Genomic DNA, 20,011 nt, shown 5'->3' on the forward strand with positions numbered 1-20,011 from the left:
TTTGCCTTATCTCAGAAAGCCTGAAATTCTCTCCCAAATTTTACTTTCTTGATTACAATTTATAAAGATATCCTACAATAGTTTCAGTAGAAAGTGTTTGTAATTCATATTTCAGTCAAAGTTTATTTAAAGATAATTATAACTCTATGTTATATTCCTCTTGTTAGAGAGTACCAGCCATAGTCCCTGTAGACCCAGTGTGATAAGCTAAATTATTCTCATTATCTGATTCTCTATCTTAAATACCTTTTATCTTTTAAGACAACAGGAAGTCTCACCTGTTTCGCTTTCTTTGTTAATAAGCAGCTTGACCCAGCCTCTTGTTGTAATCTTTTCTTTTTTCTTAGTTTCTTTTTACTGCTTGCATTCTTCTAGTCTCATTAATTTTTTTACTCCACCTCCCCATACTGATTGAAGGTTAATGACATATACATAGGTATGTGTGTGTGTGTGTGTGTGTGTGGTGTGTGCAATCTTTGTACAGGTGTACAAACAACCAAGCTAATAAAAAAAATAGTACAAAAGTGTTTCCTGTGTTGTGTCAAACGATTATGTCACTAGCATTTTTTGATTTTTGCTTATTTTACTCTCCTACCACTTAGCAATACTATTGTTTCCCTTTAATGATTACCAAATGGCGGTGCCCCAGCATGGCCACAGCTCGTGAGCTGAAACTAGATAAAATAAAATAAATACTATAGTCATCCTCTGTTCGTGCTTTTCTAATGTTTGGTTCTCTTGTTTCAAGATTTACTTAATTAAAATTGCAAAATGTTCTGTAAAAAGACATTTTGAAGTTGTCAGTGTTTAACATAATTTAACTGTTACATCAGTAGAGAGTCACCACCCACTACTTCAATGTTGCCCATTTCTTACTTCAAATCTTGTCAATGTATTTTAGCAGGATTGATAAAACATGTAGCAGTAATACCAGTAGATGGGATATTTTGCTCAGGAAAAAGATCCCTGCTTATAAGCAGCACTTTGTTTTCTTAGGAAGCTTCAAAGTAGTCAATCTACTTGTTAAAAGTAGCTGCTAAATCTCCATTTGCATTTCGGCAATTTCAACCAATCAATGACGTCTATTGAGGTGAAAGCATTCTGTGCCGTATGAAAATGTCCCTTGTTTAAAATAGATTGAAATGCAATAGATCAATACTAGGCTCATAATTATGGGTGACAATTTCATATGACACCGCTAGAAAAAACTGCCATTTTCTCTAGAACAACAACATAAGAAAGTAGTCTTATTTTCTCAGACTTGCAGATTAATCTTTTTCATTTCCTTTGCATTCCATTTCATAAAAATCAATGATCTTACAAATGCTAAAAGTCTCGAAATTCTTTAATAAGACACTAGATAACTAATTATCTTATCATGTAATTTGCTTCATGTTACGTTCGTGCTTCTTTGAAGAACAGCAACGATTTGAGCCTTAAAAAGTTCTTAACTAAAACGAAACCAAAAGACGGCCGTAATGTCCTGACAATTGCCTGGACAATTTGGGCTGGATATGATTAATTTAAATGCTAAAGGGTTAGTAAATTTTTAAATTTATAAAGGGCAGGGATGGATAGATTTACTATAAAATATGCTATAATATGTTCAAGAGAGCTATAAGTAATTCCCTTTAGTTTCTCTTTGGATTTTGGTTATGTGGGGCCTGAGTGATAACATATATTTCTTCTAGACTTCACCTTAACTGCCTAAAGATTTTCAAGAATCCAAATAGTTGTTATTTTGTTACAATATTCAGACATTGTTACTGAGCAGCAGAAACCATTTTAACCCTTTATGATAAAAAAAAACAGAAGTAACCTGACAAATAAATAATATATGCTGAAGATTTAATTAACTTTACTGAGTAGAAATTAGAATTTCTGTACAAATTTAGTGAAATAATTTCAACACATTATTGGGATAATTACCCTACACCACAGTTTGAGTGCAGCCAAAAACATGTTCTTAGCCATTCCTGTTTCTATGTAATGAATCATTGTAGGGGGTCATATAAATTTTTTTGATGAACTGAAATTGGTGATGTTAGCTTCTTACGTCTCCAAGGTCAACTTCGACTTTCCTACTTTCAAAATCGATAAAATATACCAGTTATATACTGAAGTTGATTTAATCTACTGCCGATCTGTACGATGATGCAATAAGTTATCATGGTATATAGTAAAACTTGAATTTCCTGTTCAAACGTGTCACCCTAACAACAGGTACAATGAACCATCATATCAATATTAATTATATTAACAATATATTACTGTCATTATAACTGAATAAATAAAAAAAATATAAACTAAACTAATCTTGAATTTAGTACTGATAAAACGATATACTATAAAATATGTTCAAATTGGTTTTAATTCAAGAGAGATTAGCAGTAATTCATTTCGCCGCCTTCGACCAGTTTTCAAAACCAATAAAAAGTTATTGAATGTTTTCATTTCTGTAAAAGTTATCTCCCGTGGATAACACTATTTCACTTCTGACAATTGTCGTTTTGACAGCAAATTATTGGTGAACTAGTTTTGGTACCAAAACTAGTTCACCAATAATTTGCTGTCAAATTTGCTGTATTGTAAATTTTTGTATTGGTTTCTTCAGACAAACCATAAAGGCCATATATTTTTGGGAAGTATTAACATTCATGCATTTCTTAAGGGTGTAATGAAGTGAATTGTCCACAATAGATAAGTCAGCTCAGCATTTTTCACCTTATAAACATAATTTGCTGAAAAGAACATATTCATAGAACCCTTTGATTAATAATGTTTATAATCTAAATTTCTGTCAATTTGGAGTATGTTTGACCCTTTAGCATTCAGATTACTCAGTCAAATGTAATACTTATTTAGTCACTTAGTTTTGTATCTCATTGCTTTGAGATTTCAAGCTTCATTCAGTTCACACAGCAATAAATACTAAAGAATTATATGACACTACAATGACTGAATCAATCTTCCTTGTCTTATCCTTAACCATTTTCTAAACTTCTGGTTGCCAAGTCAGAAATCTTTATATATAAAAGTGAAGTGGTGTGTCTGTCTCCTACGATTTAGATTCCTTACTCCCACATTTTGCAGTGCAGTTTAACCAAAACCAGGTATCGAGCCCTTCTGGGTATTAGCACGCATCTACAAGGAGTCTACGATTTTAAAAATAATTTACCATCATTTTTTTTCCATTTTTAATGCATTTTTTTTGCTATTATATAAGGGAAGTAACTCTCTAAAAATGTCTACGATGAGTCGATTTAAAAAAAAATTTACCATAATTTTTTTTCCATTTTTAATGCATTTTTTTTGCTATTTTTTGGCTATAACTCTCTAAAAATGCTTATATAGTTATTTCCCTTACAAACCCGAGCAACGCCGGGCGATACTGCTAGTGATGGATATAAATGTCCAGATAAGTTTTGTCTCTTCTTACAGAAAGAGTAGCCATTTATGTTTAAAGACTATTAAGTTTTGTCTTTTTTGCTTGAGAAAAATTGCCTTAGATGGAAATGATGAACTTTATATAGACATCCATTTCCAATTTCAAATATTCTAGTTGTTATTGTTCACTTCATACATTTTTTTTATTAGTTAAGTTCCATTGTTACATTATGTCTATTAATGGGGGATTTCCTAACAGCACCAATTCTACTTTTTAGATTTGTACATCTTTTTTCCCCTTTTATTTTTAATTCTTTTATATTGTTTCCTCTAATCTTACTTTTTTTTTCAGAAATGGTCGAAGGAAAAGCAACTTGCCATCTGAATATGGTAGTTTTATTCAGGCCAGTTCCAAGGGGGATACATACTGTCATATTCCTTCTGATGACTTTACCCAACCTGATCTATATTTATCATCATTGGTACGGATAAATTTGATATTGTTTGCCTCACATGTTGTCGGTATAAAACCTTTCCTACATAGAGGAGTAAGTAATACAAAATGGTACCATCACTCAAATTTGCTTTCAGATTTTACTTATGTATTTCAAACATCTACTTAATACTATATTGCAACAGTCCTTACTAAAGTCTGCAAAGGAGACACCTAACAAACATTAACTCACATTTCAAGATCCTTCATTTAGAAAAAAACTGGGGATAATTGCTATCGTGTCTGTTGCTGTTCTCTCGGTTGGAAAGCTTTGTCGAGATTGTCTTCTCATAAAATCATCATCATCATTTAACATCCACTTTCCATGTTGGCATGGGTTGGATGGTTTGACTGAGGACTGGTGTGGCAGAGGCTGCACCAGACTCAATTTGATCTGGCAAAGTTTCTACAGTTGGATGCCCTTCCTAACGCCAACCACTCCGAGAGTGTAGTGGGTGCTTTTTACATGCCACCAGCACAAGGGCCAGTCAGGTGGTTCGGACAATGATCACGCTCCAAAGGTGTTTTTAAGCACTACCTGCCAGTCCGGCAGCACTGGCAACGACCACGCTCGAATGTTGTTTTTCATGTGCCACTGGCACATGTGCTGGTAAGGCGCTGCTGGCAATGATCACGCCCAAATGATGCTTTTCATGTGTCACCAACATGGGAGCCCTGGCAACGATCACACTTGGATATGCTTCTTTTAACGTTCCACTGGTACGAGCGCCAATCAGGCAATACCCACTGGCACGAGTGCCAATCAGGCAATACTGTCATCAACCACATCAGTGATTTTGATTTGTTTACACTTGCCTCAATAGGTCTTCGCAAGCAAAGTTCATTGTCTAATGAATGAGGGGTACTCATAGAGGGACTGGTTACACCCACTGGCATAGGCCATGGGCTATGTTCTCACTTGGCTTGTTGGGTCTTCTCAAGCACAGCATATCTCCAAAGGTCTTGGTCACTAGTCATTGCCTAGGTGAGGCCCAATGTTCAAAGGTCATGCTTCACCACCTCATCCCAGGTCTTCCTGGGTCTAGTCTACCTCTTCCACAGGTTCCCTCAACTGCTAGGGTGTGACACTTTTTCACACAGCTATCCTCAGCCATTCTCGCCACATGACCATACCAGCACAGTCGTCTCCATTGCACACCACATCTGATGCTTCTTAAATCCAACTTTTGTCTCACTGACATTACGCATCCAGCAGATCATGCTGGCTTCATTCCTTGCAAGCTTACGCATGTCCTCAGCAGTCACGGCCCATGTTTCACTGCTATGTAGCATGGCTGTTCACATACATGCGTCATACGGTCTACCTTTTACTCTGAGCGAGAGGCCCTTTGCCACCACACAGAATACTCTACCATTCTGTTTACAAAAAAGACTTTCCATAAATTTGACTTCATAAGTAACTTGAAATCTGAAATTGGATGAAATCAAAGGTGATCTTACCTCTTCCCTAAATGTGTAGGCTTATACATTTGTCAGAAGTACTGTTGACAGGTGGGGCCATGCTGGTGTACTATCAAATCATTATTCTTGTTATTATTGAAAATGTCAGCAGAGAGATTTACAGAATCATTATAGTGTCAGACAAAATGCTTTATAATATTTGGTTATGGCTCTTTACATTCTGAATTCAAATTCCACCAAGGTCAACTTTGCCATTCAACTTTCTAAGGTTGATAAAACAAAGTACCTGGGCTGATTTTAAGCAAATTAGACAGAATTTTTCAAATTGGACCTTGCACCAAGAGAGCGTTCCATACACAGGTTTGACTAGTAATAAAACATTAAAACTTTCATATGAGCTTTCAATTGTGACTAATGGTAGAGCCTCAAGCCCTCAACACTTTTCAGCTGGGATTGGCATACTACACAGAGCATAAAACCTCAATCTTTGCTTTTGTAGAGTCCCACTGTAGGGTCCCACTGACAATTCTCTAATTGGGCCCTGCACTTTCTAGCACCAGCCCTACAAAGTACCAGTTAAGCTGATTTAATTGACCAACCCCGTTCCCCCAAAGTTCTGGCCTTATACCATTGTTGTGAATAGCAGCAAAGGAATTCAAGAAAACTAAATCCACATCTCAGTTTTCAGATTTAATAGGAGCCATATTATTTTTGTTGTAGCACTAATGCTTCTTGTGTCTAACATGATTGTCACAACTTCCCAGTTTATCAGGGATGTATTTCTAGCAATATCCGTCTACATTCTCCATAGAAGAATTTGAACAAAGCACTTGTGAATTATACAGAACTCTTAACCCTTTCGTTACCGTATTTATTTTGAGATGAAACACAGATGTTTCATTCAATTGTTTTAAATATAACAAAGAATTTAGTAAAATAACTTAGTTATCATTAAGCAAGTATTGGGAACATAAATTGTGACTAAGGTTTGGTGGAAGATTTTAATTCAAAACTTATGAAAACAAGACATTTGTACTACAGAGCCAGAGGCGGTTTTGGCCAGGTTGGTATCAAAAGGGTTAATGCTTATTGTGGTGGAGTGTGTATCAAAGTCAGCAAGAGTTGTCTTTTACAAAGGCCTCAGTTGCAATGTTGCTTTCAAGAGACACTATAAATATTCCAGTCCCTAACTTTGTATGTAATAGCTTTTCTGTCTATAAAAATTAATTCCTAAAATATTGGTCAGACCCCGTACACTTACATTTAGATTCAGGTAACCTAAACAACTAATGCAGTTGTCAATGACAAAAGCAGTTATAAATTACATCATCTATCATTTGTGTTCTGCTTTATTATTTTTAATCAATGTATCTTTTTTATTTGTGTTTTTTGTTGTTGTTGTTAGGTTATTCTTTTATGAAGTATATTAATAAGAAAAATGTTCCAAATTATAGATTACTTTCCATGTAATTGTTTCATTTTGTTATTTTCTTTTCTTATAAATCCCACCCATGGTGTTGATGTTGTTGCTGTCTGTCATCTTTAGATATTGTCATGTGGTGTCATATATATTGCTTTTACTTGAGTCACTTATCAATGCATTTATTTCAGTATCATTTGATACTTGTTTATATACATCTTAAAGGTTTATAAATAGTATTATAAAATGTATTTACCAAAATACTTCTTTCTTTTTCAGATATATTAAGCAAACATGTGTTTGTGTGTGTACATACACCTTTTCAGCTGGTCTGATTAAGTTGGTATTCTAATATGTAAACCAATACATAGCTGCATGTTGTTTAGCTGGTTTCAAAAAACCAAACACTATGCTCTGCATGTTTGCATGAACTTGATCTTTGCATGAACACGTACTCTTGTTGAATCTCAAATGTGATAGAGATGAAAATGAGCAAATAAGTCTTCTCACTTATTCCTTCCTCATCTTTAATTTTTCTATCACTGGTTCAATATTTTCCACTTTATATTGATTAAACTTAAAAGTCATGATCTTGAATGAAATGTGAATAGTTTATAAGGTCTAAAGTTTGATTTATTAAACAATTTTCACAGCTGAGTTTTAATCAATACAGTAAAATTAATATATCCTTGTAAGTCTGCATTTACAATATTTCAGTATATTTCTGCAATATATTAGTAATGATGGTGACAATATATTGATAGTTACATATATAAAGATAAAGTTAAAGAAAAGAATAAGACAATGCAAAGCTTGTTGGTTGATGTCTCTGTTTTACAGTTTAGTTCATTTTTTACATTTTACAGAACATGCAAAAAGATATTTCTTTCTATAACAAAAAAAAAGCTTATTTAATTAATTCTTTTCTTGAAAGTTCATTGGATTTTTCAGAGAATAGTACATAAAATTCCTTGAAAAGTCAGATGAACTTTGTTGGGAAATTTTAATGAGCGACAAAAAAATTTAATTGTTAAATTTTGTCATTTAAGAGTCAGAAGTTCTTCAATTTGTTTTAACGCTAATGACTAAAAATTAAACACCTTAGCCACCTCCAATGTACGTAACTGGATATTAGGTGTGTCATTTAATAAGAATTTTAGTGGTACCAAGAGTATCCCATTTACTATTTACTATTTTACTTGTTTCAGTCATTTGACTGTGGCCATGCTGGAGCACCGCCTTTAATCGAGCAACTCGACCCCAGGACTTATTCTTTTGTAAGCCCAGTACTTATTCTATCGGTCTCTTTTGCCGAACCACTAAGTAACGGGGACATAAACACACCAGCATCGGTTGTCAAGCAATGCTAGGGGAACAAACACAGACACACAAACATATTCACACACACTTATATATATACATATATACAACGGGCTTCTTTTAGTTTCCGTCTACCAAATCCACTCACAAGGCATTGGTCGACCCGGGGCTATAGCAGAAGACACTTGCCCAAGATGCCACGCAGTGGGACTGAACCCGAAACCATGTGGTTGGTTAGCAAGCTACTTACCACACAGCCACTCCTGCTTCAAGAATCTTACCATTTATTATATCCTCTAAACCTGGATTGAAAGGAGTAAAAGAAAGCTAAATTAAATTGCGCATTAGTGTCTAATCTAAATAATATTCTCACAGGTCGTATGACAAGCTGAAACCATGATGTGATTTTAATATTTGGTTGATGCTATTTCACTTAATTTATGTGTGTCATAAGATTCTGTTTACAGTGCTATAAAACAGATAAGGCTTTGAACAGAGTCAAAAGAAATGAACATTTATAGCAGTTAGGATATTCTTATTCTAATTACTCAGTTTTAAGAAGAGAGTCACTTACTTAGACTGTATAAATGTCCTTTTTTATGTGCATTGTGACACTAAGCCTTTAATTTATTTTCTTCATCACATCTGGTATATTGGTTTAAGACAAAATGTTACTTGGAAGATCAGTTCAAGAATTGTGTGTTCATACCTTGTGTGTTCATTGTGTGTTCATACCTTCAAGAATTGTGTGTTCATACCTTGCTTTAGTTTATGCTACTAGGTATAGGTACCAGACATTTTTGCTGTAGACCTGCTTCCTAACCAGAGTGACATTTTTCTATCATCTGCTAAATGGTACACAAGCAAGAGATAAGCAATACCTTTATTAGCTCATCGTAGATTGCCAGGCAACTTTTTTCAAAAATACTCTAGTTTTAGATGTTAAAAGAGAGGAAAAAATTGGATCAAATGTTTAAAAAAGAAGCGGGGAAGGTCTTAGTATTACACAATATAAAGAAACTCAAAGTGGTTGAATTTTCATTTTGTGGCTCTAATTTTTTAAGATGGTAATAAGAAACTTGTAATATCTCAGCAATTAAATAATAATATTTCTACCTCACTTATATAAAGGAGTCACTTAAAAAGTAATCATTAATATTTATCTTAATATATATATTTGTTAAATGTAATCATAAAATTAATCATGATATAAAGATTTTGTTAAATTTGGTCTAATAATGTTTTTTTTTTCCCTTTTTGCAGACGAAAACAACTGATGAATGTTATACGAATAATATCCAAGAGAGTACATTCAGTGAGGTACCGTCAGTGAGCTACAATGAAAGATGCATTCCAAATGGGAATACCAAACTTATGCAGAGCTTCTCATCTAACAAGTTGCCAAAAGAAAGAGTAAATGACACCCAGAATGGTGTATTAAAGCTTCCTAAACGGCACCGTTTATCTGCTGTGTCTTCTGCTACTCAGCTTACAGATAAAGAAACTCTTTCCAATGGTCTAGATATTGCTTTACCTGAAACTCAAGTGATATATGCTGAACCAAACCACAGTCAACCAAATCCTCCTGTTGAAGGATGTAACCATAATTTGAATAAGAATTTGCCTTGTGATAGTCATTTGAAATGTGATGGGCTTCTTGAAACTGACACTTTTAATAATGATGAGCATTCTTTAACTTCAATGCTCTCAAGTTCCAACCATTCTTCCAGTGACAGTGAGGATAGCTATAATATTACGCTCCACATAAGTGAAGAAGATTTGATTGTAAAAGATCCTGCTGAGCAAAAGCCTTCTTCTTCTGGTAAAATCAGCCCAAAGGTAATGTATTCTCACAGCAAGGTTCCTAAACCAGACCACTACTCTATACCTGTCTCTGAGAGACAAATGGAAAATCCACTCCCTAATAAATCTAGCACCCAAAATGGACAAGCGTTAATCCCTGCTGTTGGCAAATCTGCTTCACAATTGCTAATAAATGGATTTCAGACATCTGTTGATAGTTGTGGTGGTGAAGTTACCCGTGATAAGAGCTTACCAAATTTTGCATTTTAAAATAATTCTTTTCATTACACAATGTCAGTTATAGCTATTCATTCTAGGAGCAAAAACTATCTGAGGAACAATAATGGATAAAAAAAAAAAAGAAACAGGAACCTCATGAAATAATCAACCATTGCAGAAGTTACTGAAAAAATGTCAAAAGTTCAGACTTCCGAACTAAGTTAATCTAAAAAGTATAATTTATATATATATATATATATATATATAATATATATATATATATATATATATATATGTATATATATATATATGTATATATATATATATATAAAAGTTTGTATATCAATCCAACAACAAAACAAAACTTCATTTCTTGACTGATCACTTTTTAACCATTGGGCTTTCTACATAATTGGTTTCTATGGTTTCATTACTCAAAAATACAAAAACAATCAGTATCTGCATCAAGCGTTAGTTTCAACAATATTATGTAACACAATTTATTTATGCCATGCCTATAGCATCAAGCGCAGTGTTGAAAAATCATTTCATATACATATATATATATATATATATATATATGTAATATGAGTAGATAGATGTATATACCAAGATTATATAATCCAACATATTAAAAATAATACCCTAGCTAGGAATTACAGGAATAAAGACATCTGATATCTTAAATGATAAAAAGTATTGGCAGAATATTGATTGTAAAATTACACAATACATTATGAGAAACAAAATGAACATTATGTATATGTGTGTGTAAATATGTAAATGGGGGGAAGTTACATGAGTAAGTAACCATGCCAAATATTACCATAAAATATCAGAAAATATGAACAAAACAAAGGTGAGCACTACAGAGCAGAGGTAAGCTCTCAGCAAGCCAAGTCCACAAAACTCTGTTTCAGATGTAAAATGAAACTCTTTCATTTTACTTTATATCACTTATACACTTGGAAAGAGGCATGAAATTCACAAATTCCCATTTCCCCTTCCCTATAAATATAGGGCATTGTACTTAGTCAAAATGTTATAACATGAAGTTGAAAGTCGACATGTTTAGTATAACGAGTATTTTCTTCCCCAATTTTTTTTTTTGCTCTAATTCCTTAAAGACAGTCTTTATAATGTCAGCAGTGTTCAAAATAATTCTGCTGATATCGAAACCAGCATACAATACTACAACTACTACTACTATAAGTATGAATGTAAAAAAATATTCAAAATTCATATAACACAGTGTTTGAAAATTTCTACAGACCTAAGTTCATGAAAGAAGTATAAATTAATCTGCAAGAATTATTTCAGAAACTGGTTGCTATATATTACCAAAAGTAGAAATTTAATTATTAATACAGAGAGAGTCTGACATTTGTTTTATATAATTAGAAAATAGCTGTTATATAATGGAAACTAAATTACCTAATATGTAAACTTTTAAGTGCATCAACCATGTTTTTTCTAGAATTCATCTGTGTAAATTGCTTCATATACTAAGAGTCCCGTTCATATTTTATAGGAATCTGATAAACATATTGCAAAAAATAAATAAAGAATAGAATAAAGGAAACCTGGTTGATGTACTTAAAAATTTGTTTTCAAATTCAGTAGATGGCAGTAAAATTATTGCATACTAAAACCCGCCCCCAAAGCAATTTAGCATTAAGTTTACGATACAACAAAATTTATATAAATGACTTTTAGAACCTGTCCTATATCCCAGCTATGTTGAAAATTGTAAGTAAAATATATAAATAATCATAATTTTCTATGAAAAGGTAAAAAAAAATACAAAAAAAAACCAAACTATTATTATTTACCTGGATTATATGCGATGTGATATGTAATTAATAATTAATAAAACATTTTGAAAGATACCTTAAGTTTTATTGCAAGATATTTTACAGAGTATGTTTTGAATAATATTACACTGGCAAACCAAACAGTGAAATGTACAAATTTAAAAAATGATATTAGATTTTAAAAAATAAGAATAAAAGAAAATAAAAGGTATTCTAAAACAGAATTGACATTTAAAAATCCCATTTGTTATGATTTAAAAAATATTTCAATATGTATACATATGAGTGATTGCAAAATTTGACAAAGCGTCTAGAAATGCTAATCCAGTAGCATCTTAACAGAAAGCACTTAATTTTTGCCTCTATTGGTTTACTATCATCTTACGGTTATAACCAACTGATCAGTCATGGTCTTTCTTTATAATTTATGTAACAAAACTAGATTCAAAAGAGACAGTTCCAGTCACTTGTCATGCTAAAATTAGCAGTCAAATCACACCCTTTTACATTTTAGAAAATTAAGAACATACTAGATAATATAGTCCTAAGTATATATATCAAGAAAAAGAAGTTTCTGTAATGACCAGAATTCCTTTGATCAAAAATATGTTCCATCAGGATTGACCTAGGATTAAACAACAATTTTATCTCATTTATGAGGTGGAGTGGGATTAATTCTGTTACTGTTTACTAATATGCATTAAAAAAAAGTGTTTTACTCTGATTATTATCTCTGATATTATTGTACAAATTAAAATGGTTCATAAAAATAAAAAACAAAACAGTTAGATATATTGCTGAAATTTTTCACATTTTCTAAAATTAAAAATCATCAACTGTTAATAAGCATCATGTAGTTTTCCTTTCATTAACTGTTTTCTCAAAGAATTTGCTTTGCTAAGCAAAATTCAAAAGATAGATTTTATAGGCAAGACTAAAATTAAATCCTCTTTTTAACTACTTAAGTTAAAAATACATTTTGAAGTTAATTTTCAAAATGGTTTCTCACCTCACTAATAGAATTTTGATTTCTCCTTCGGTTCCATAATGTCCTATCTTTTCAAGTTTGACCAGATAGATGATATAGATATCAGTAGAAGAGATATCGAGAAACAGTACTTTCTGTGGCTCACTTGTTAGCAGTTTGGTGAGTAAATCTCTGCCACTCAGCTAGACAGCTTTTATTAGGAGGAGGTGCGGTTAGATATTGGGGGGGGGGGCACTACCATCTGAGATAGGATGTATATCTAAATTTGACAGTTTGCATAAAAGGAAACAAAAAATACAATATCCCATCCAAAAATAAAAGTAAATAAAAGATAACAGTTCACCTAAAGTAGATGCTCTCAACTTCCACCACAGCCTCAAAAGCCCTTGGGACCCGGTGCATGCGTTCTTCACTGCATGTGTCCCTGGGAAGATCTTTGAATACCTCCTTGATTTTGGGCACTAGCTTGGCCTTGGTGGTGCAGGTAGAGTGGTTGATGTCTTTCTCAACTGCAGCCCACACATAGTAATCCATGAGATTACAATCAGGAAGCCAGGAATTGGGGTTGACAAAGTCATAGAAATTCTCTGACACCCACTTCTGCCTCTTTCTGGAGATATGGCAAGGAGTTGAATCCTGCTGCCATGCACATAGCCTTCCAGCAGCTTCAGAGCCTAAGGCTCTGTTCATCAGTTGTTGGATGAACTCTGTGTGGACACACTCAGAATGTCTGCTTCTTCCCTTCTTTCTAACCACAGCCTTATAGTCTCTATTGCAGCTGTCCATGTCACGTCTTACAGTCTTCGTAGTATTCACAGAGTACTGAGCAGCAGTCATGATGTCAGCATTTTGATATTCAGTGCAAATCATCATGATACACCTAACTCTTCCCACTCCTCCGCATCAGCTAACTTTTTCTCAACTACAAATTTAATCTTTTTGCTCTCCAATGATGTTCACTGGTACATCATAGTGTTCCTGAAGAAATTTAGCCTGAACACCTTCTATGTATGCAATATTTCAATGTCAGTCACAATTTTGCTCTCTAAGGGTTCATCAACCGATTGAAATTGAAACATTTTGGGAATCCCTCAAGGAGAATCCCCTTTTTTTTCTGTGCAAGTATGGCAATGCTATGAACAACATCTAAGATTGTTAGACTTTGCAATTGAAGCAAGTTTTAGCTGAGTATTTTCCATACATAGATATGAAGGTAGAGTGTCCAATAGCCATATACAGATAAAATAATTATTATATAAAGCCCATTGATAAAATGTTATAGTTAATTGGAGAGCTGAAATTCATTCTAATCTCACTCAACAGTTTTTATTGTTTGATCAAATTCCAGAAAACTCTGCCTCACCTAGTTTTTGTATTACACTAGTAGTAATATTCCATACATGAACATTTGGCAAATCCTTTTTAAAGATTTATTTCAATCTTCAATCAATATGAAATATTTTATAAGAAATATTTTGAAATTAGAAGGAAAAACAAAAAGACATATTACTATGTCTTAATATTTTAAGTCTTATTTGATGACCATTTAGTAATTATTTCAAATAGTCTGAGAAATAAACATTTTCCTTTGCTCTCATAGATAATTCCTAATGAAACTCCAGCAGCAAATATGCCAAGGGAGCCTCTATTTGAGATTTTTAACTAAATTTTACCCATAGTCTAATTTATGATTCCTGAGATGTTCATAATACATATTTAAAGGTAAAACAGATGTTTAGTTAAACAATCAGTTTTGAACAGATACACTTCAGTGGCAAAATGCTGGTCAAAAGTGTACTTGATAAAAGTTGACTTTTATCTCATTTTACAATTGATAAATCCTAGTAATATATGAAATGAACAAAATCTCAATACTTCAATGTGTTGAATTGTCTGAGTAACTAGCTTGTGCACATACAGCTAAATACTTTCATAGCATGTGTTTGTTCTATGGTAACAAACCAGAACTAAATGATGATAACAAGCCTAGTAGGAAAAAATATAACTCATATTTTAGAAATAAAAGTATACTTGCCTGATGGAAATGTAATGTAGATATGAATACTGTAAATATTAATGAGTCTGTGAAATTTTCTAAATAATCATCAAAACTTATAATTCTTCTAAATGATACTTTTCTCATCCTCTCTAAATAATCAAATATTGAGCTTACCAGAGCAATTCATATCCACAGAGATTAAGAAGCACATCACTATACATTGGTTTCTGTTTATTTTGACAATGATGTCTGTATTAAGATTAAAAAAGAAATATTTAATGTAAAGGGATTAAATGAATGTAAGAATTTTTTTTAAAAAAAAAAAGAAAAAGAAATAAAAGAAAGTTTACAAACTCCAAAGAATAGCAAAGGATATTGAAAAACATGTCCTATTCTGCTTCTGCTCCAGAGTAACCAGATGAAAGTATACTTGACTTGTATAATGTCATCCACAGCTGTTTTAATACAATAAAGGCAGCATTAGATTTAAGAAAATAGGATGGTAATTGAAGTTTAGTATCAGTTATTATGTATAGTTTTTTTTTCTGAGGACAGGTTTCAACCAAAAAAATATCGGTGAGTTATGATCTTTCAATACTTTGATCATGGATTGACATAATACGAAAAAAACTGCTCATACTGTAGGCTAGCCTTCCTTCTACCAACCATGCTGACCGAGTTTAACTGTAGCAGTTATGAACCAGAATAACTAAATTAAAATACTGCACTGATTACAATATAAAATATAATTTGAAGAGTCCAACAGGTGAAATAAATCTCCTGATCATCAGTTTCTTTTTTTCTTCTGTTTTTTTTTTATGTTCTTATCAGAATGCTTTCGAGAATCCAGTCTTTTCTAGCAGGTGTTTGCTTTGGTCATGACTGCAGAATTTCAAGGCTCTGAAAATTGATTAATATTTTGATACAAGATCTTATTTATATTGATGTAAAAAATTTAACCCTTTCATTACCGTATTTATTTTGAGATGCTCTGTGTTTCTTTCAATTATTTTAAATATAACAAAGAATTTAGTAAAATAACTTAGTTATCATTAAGCTAGTGTTAGGAACATAAATTGTGACTAAGGTTTGGTGGAAGATTTTAATTCAAAACTTATGAAAACAAGACATTTGTACTACAGAGCCAGAGGCGGTTTTGGCCGGGTTGGTAACAAAAGGGTTAAACAGATAAACTTCAAATAAATTATTTATATTTATTAAGTATACAATTTGTGAAGCAAAGTCTATAAAGTTATTGGAGAAATTTCCACCGAAATCAGAAAGATAGGTTTAAAATTAGAATTGTAGAAATACGCTTGGTTACATCTCTTGAGTCGACTTTGCTTTTCATCCTTCCAAGCTCAACAAAATAAGCACCAGTCATGTACTGGGGTTGATTACAACTACACACTCTCCCCAACAGATATGGCCTTGTACCAGTCTTACAATAAATATTTATATTTCTTTGTATTTGTATTTACATGTAAATAATTAATATATATATATATATATATATATATATATATAATATATATATATATACATATATGATATGCTTAGAAATGCATTACTGTTCATTCAGTGTCATCATTCCACATATTGTCATTTCATTCATTACTCATCCTCTTTACTGTCAAACAGTTACAGTATTTGCCTCAAAATGTGCAAATGAACACAAGCCTATCTCTTTCAGGAGAAAACTACTGCATGAAGACAAATGGATTTTAAATGTATGTGTGTGTGTGCGCACATATTCACATATATATTCACATACACTCACACACTGCAATGGTTATGAATTTTTTAGTTAGAATTTTGATTTGACGAAGGCTAAATGGCATGTGTTGTGCCTTAATGCTTATGCTTGAATTCAATTAATGTTCTGTAAAGAGATCTATTAAAATGTTGATGAACCCAGAAACAAAGTCATCCAACTATTGACTGTAATGTATTTAGTTAGTTGTTGGAATATGCATTGTATTTTTATATGTTAATTATTAAATGAAAGTAATTTCTTCTTAACTCATAGTTTTATTTCTTACAAATATGCATTTTCCTTATTTTAATGTTTTTTCATTTTCAGAAGTGTTAGAGCACATTGGTGGGGAGAAAAAGGAATTAAGGTATTTGTTCTGAGTTCAGATTTCACTAGGGCCAGCTTTACCTTTCATCCTTCCAGGGCCAATAAAGTGAGGTTTTTGTTCTGGCTCTTTATGTTCCGAGTTCACATTTCACCAAGGTCAGCTTTGCCTTTTGTCCCTTCAGGGCCAATAAAGTTTTAGTTAAACACTAACTTCACTCCTGCTAATCATCATCATCATCATCATCATCATCATCATTTAGCATCCGTTTTCCATGCTAGCATGGGTTGGACGGTTCAACTGGGGTCTGTGAAGCCAGAAGGCTGCATCAGGCCCAGTCTGATCTGGCAGTGTTTCTACGGCTGGATGCCCTTCCTAACGCCAACCACTCCGTGAGTGTAGTGGGTGCTTTTTACGTGCCACCCGCACAGGAGCCAGACGGAGCTGGCAAACGGCCACGAATGGATGGTGCTTTTACGTGCCACCGGCACAGGGGCCAGGCGTGGCTGGCAACGGACACGAACGGATGGTGCTTTTACGTGCCACCGGCACGGAGGCCAGTCAGGGCGGCACTGGCAACGGCCACGATCGGATGGTTCGCTTACTAGTCACCGGCACTGGTATCACAGCCGCAATTTCCATTGATGTTGATCGACTTTGATTTTGGTTCTGCTTTCTGATATCTGATTTGATTTGGTTTGATTTGATTTTGATTTTGATTTTCACTTGCCTCAACGGGTCTTCACAATATTACCTGCTTATGCCTAAATCAGAAAGAATTAAAGGTTATAGATTGGCAGAATTGTTAGAGTATTAAAAAAATACCATGAATTATGTATCTTCAGCCCTTGGCATTGGGTTCAAAACCCACCTTGGTCAAATTTGCTTTACATCTTTTCAGGATTGATAAAATAAAGTACCAGTCAAGTACTGGGATGAATGTAATCAATTTTCTCCTCCCCTCAAAATTGTTGGCTTTGTGGGAAAATTAGAAAAGAACTATTATCATTATTATTGGCAGAATTGTTAGAGCATCAGGAAAATGCCTTGTGGTATTTCTTCCAGTTCTTTACCTCCAGCTCAAATTTCGTCCATTTGGTTTGATAAAATGATAAAGGTACCGGTCAAGTACTGGAGTTAATGTAATCAACTAATTCTTGCCCCCTCCGCTACCTCAATAATCGCTGGCCTTGCATCAATTATTATGGACAGATGTAGGAAAAATGCCTTGCAGTATATCTTCCAGCTCAAGTTCAAATTTTATCAAAGTCAACTTTGCTTTTCATCTTTTCAGTACTGAGGTGTGGCTGTGTGGTAAGAAGCTTGCTTCCGGTTACTGCGCATGTGTTGATTAAGTTGCTGGTTTGTTTTTTTGAGAGTCAGACAAGACTTTTGTGCTGTTTGGCAGCAGTTTAGAGAAAATGTATTCAGACTTTAGCGGGTCTGAATTGTCTTCAACGGAGGAGGAGCTGGTGAAGGCGGTGAGAAGACTGGACAGAATATTGGAGAGAACAAGAAGTCTTTCTGAGGTGGCGGAGATAAAAAGAAAAGATGTAGACCTGGCTGGACTAAAGGAATATAGAAGAATGACGCAGAAGGTGGGTGGCAATGTGAAGTTGTTGCCACCTAAAAGAATCATGGAGCAAATGGAGAGGAAAACTATCACCTGTAGGGTGCACTCCCTGAAGAACAAAAAGGCTGAACAGATGGAAGCGGAAATAATAGAAAAAGCGCTAAAGAAACAGTTGAACCAAAGGATGTAAATGCAGGACAGTGATCATCCAGTTTAGGACTGAAGGAGGCGAGTGTGGCGATGAGGACAGAAGAGGTGGTGCTTCTGCCCACATATCTTGGAAGAAAGACTTCCAAGGTAAGGGTGGAAGCAATCCCACCTGATATAGAAGTGGCTTGGGTCATGGCAGCTGTCCTCGTTGGAAGTGAGGAAAAGGTGGCTGTCCTCCAAGCCACGGAAACGGAAGGAGGAGGATTGAGAGCGAAATCACTGGATATCATCCTGCAGGTAGAGGAGAAGCAGCTAGAGGGTCTGGCAGAGATGGTGGCATTGGTAGAAATTGTGTTAAGAGTGTGGGTGGAGGGCAGAGTCCCATGTTGTTTTAAATGTGGCCAAAAGGGCCACATTAGAGCACACTTCCCTCTACAGAAGAAAATAATAGATGAAACAACAGACGAACTAGTTGTGGAGACAGAGGAGAAAAGAGAGGAAAAAAAGAAAGACAGAGGAAAGGAGGGAGAATGGATAGTAACAGAGAGTAGAGGGAAGAAAAGAAAAAACACTGAGTCCAATTCAAGACCACTCAGACCCATTCACCACTTTCCCGACAGGAAAAAAGAAAAAGAGCAGACATCACAGAATTTAGAAGACCCCCTCCCCCGGTGAAAAAGGTTACGAAAGAGTGTTGTCATTGAGCGATAGCGAGAGCAGAAATAGGACTAGACCAGAGACTAAAGAGGAAGTAGGACTCAGAGGCAGCAAATGGTGTTACTCAGTGTGGGGTGAGTAACACACTCTTCATGTTTTCATTTTCAGATATCATACATGTTATCATAACTTTAATTTATTTTCTCATGTTCATTTTCACGTCACTCATAGAATCGTATTTTATGTTTACATATTTTTAATTGTTATATGTCCCCACATGTTTTGTAGTCTCCCCTCTATGTTATGCTTTTATGGCAAAATATTGAAGTAAAGAAGCTTGCTTCCCAACCATATACTTCTGGATTCAGTCCCACAGCATGGCGTTTTTGAGCCTCACAGAGGCAATGACGAAGAACCGAGATCTCAGGAGATATGCTGTGACTGCAAAGACCCGGGCTGCTTCCTGCACCAGTTTCGCATAGCCCCAGCCCATTCAAAGTACCTTGGATTGCAGAACGACCTGCTGTGCTTGAGGAGACCTATTGAGTCAAGTACATGAACATCGAAATAAATATCAAATAGAAATTGTAGTTACGACACCTGTGCCGGCGGCACGTAAAAAGCACCATCCGAACGTGGCCGATGCCTGCGCTGCCTCGACTGGCTTCTGTGCCGGTGGCACATG

General features: G+C 34.3%; 1 protein-coding gene and 1 long non-coding RNA gene across 3 annotated transcripts in view; one reads left to right on the forward strand and one right to left on the reverse strand.

Moving 5' to 3' along the window:
• The window catches only part of LOC115209589 (pro-neuregulin-2, membrane-bound isoform), a 197,188-nt gene extending 186,978 nt beyond the window's left edge, over positions 1–10,210 (forward strand). The window contains exons 7-8 of one of the 2 annotated variants that reach the window (XM_036501606.1): positions 3,740–3,935; positions 9,306–10,210. In XM_036501606.1, the coding sequence (XP_036357499.1) occupies positions 3,740–3,935; positions 9,306–10,115 (1,006 nt within the window). In that variant the 3' untranslated portion in view covers positions 10,116–10,210. The remainder of the gene's footprint in view (positions 1–3,739; positions 3,936–9,305) is intronic. The other variant, XM_036501607.1, reaches the window with a different exon arrangement.
• Positions 10,211–15,740: 5,530 nt separating this feature from the next.
• Positions 15,741–16,180, reverse strand: LOC118762665. The gene is made up of 2 exons (XR_004998432.1): positions 16,052–16,180; positions 15,741–15,826 (listed from the first exon to the last, which is right to left on the reverse strand). It is a non-coding gene; the product is annotated as an uncharacterized LOC118762665 (long non-coding RNA).
• Between the last annotated feature and the right edge of the window lie 3,831 nt (positions 16,181–20,011).

The sequence above is a fragment of the Octopus sinensis genome, linkage group LG3, assembly GCF_006345805.1.
Source record: "Octopus sinensis linkage group LG3, ASM634580v1, whole genome shotgun sequence".
NCBI lineage: Eukaryota > Metazoa > Mollusca > Cephalopoda > Octopoda > Octopodidae > Octopus > Octopus sinensis.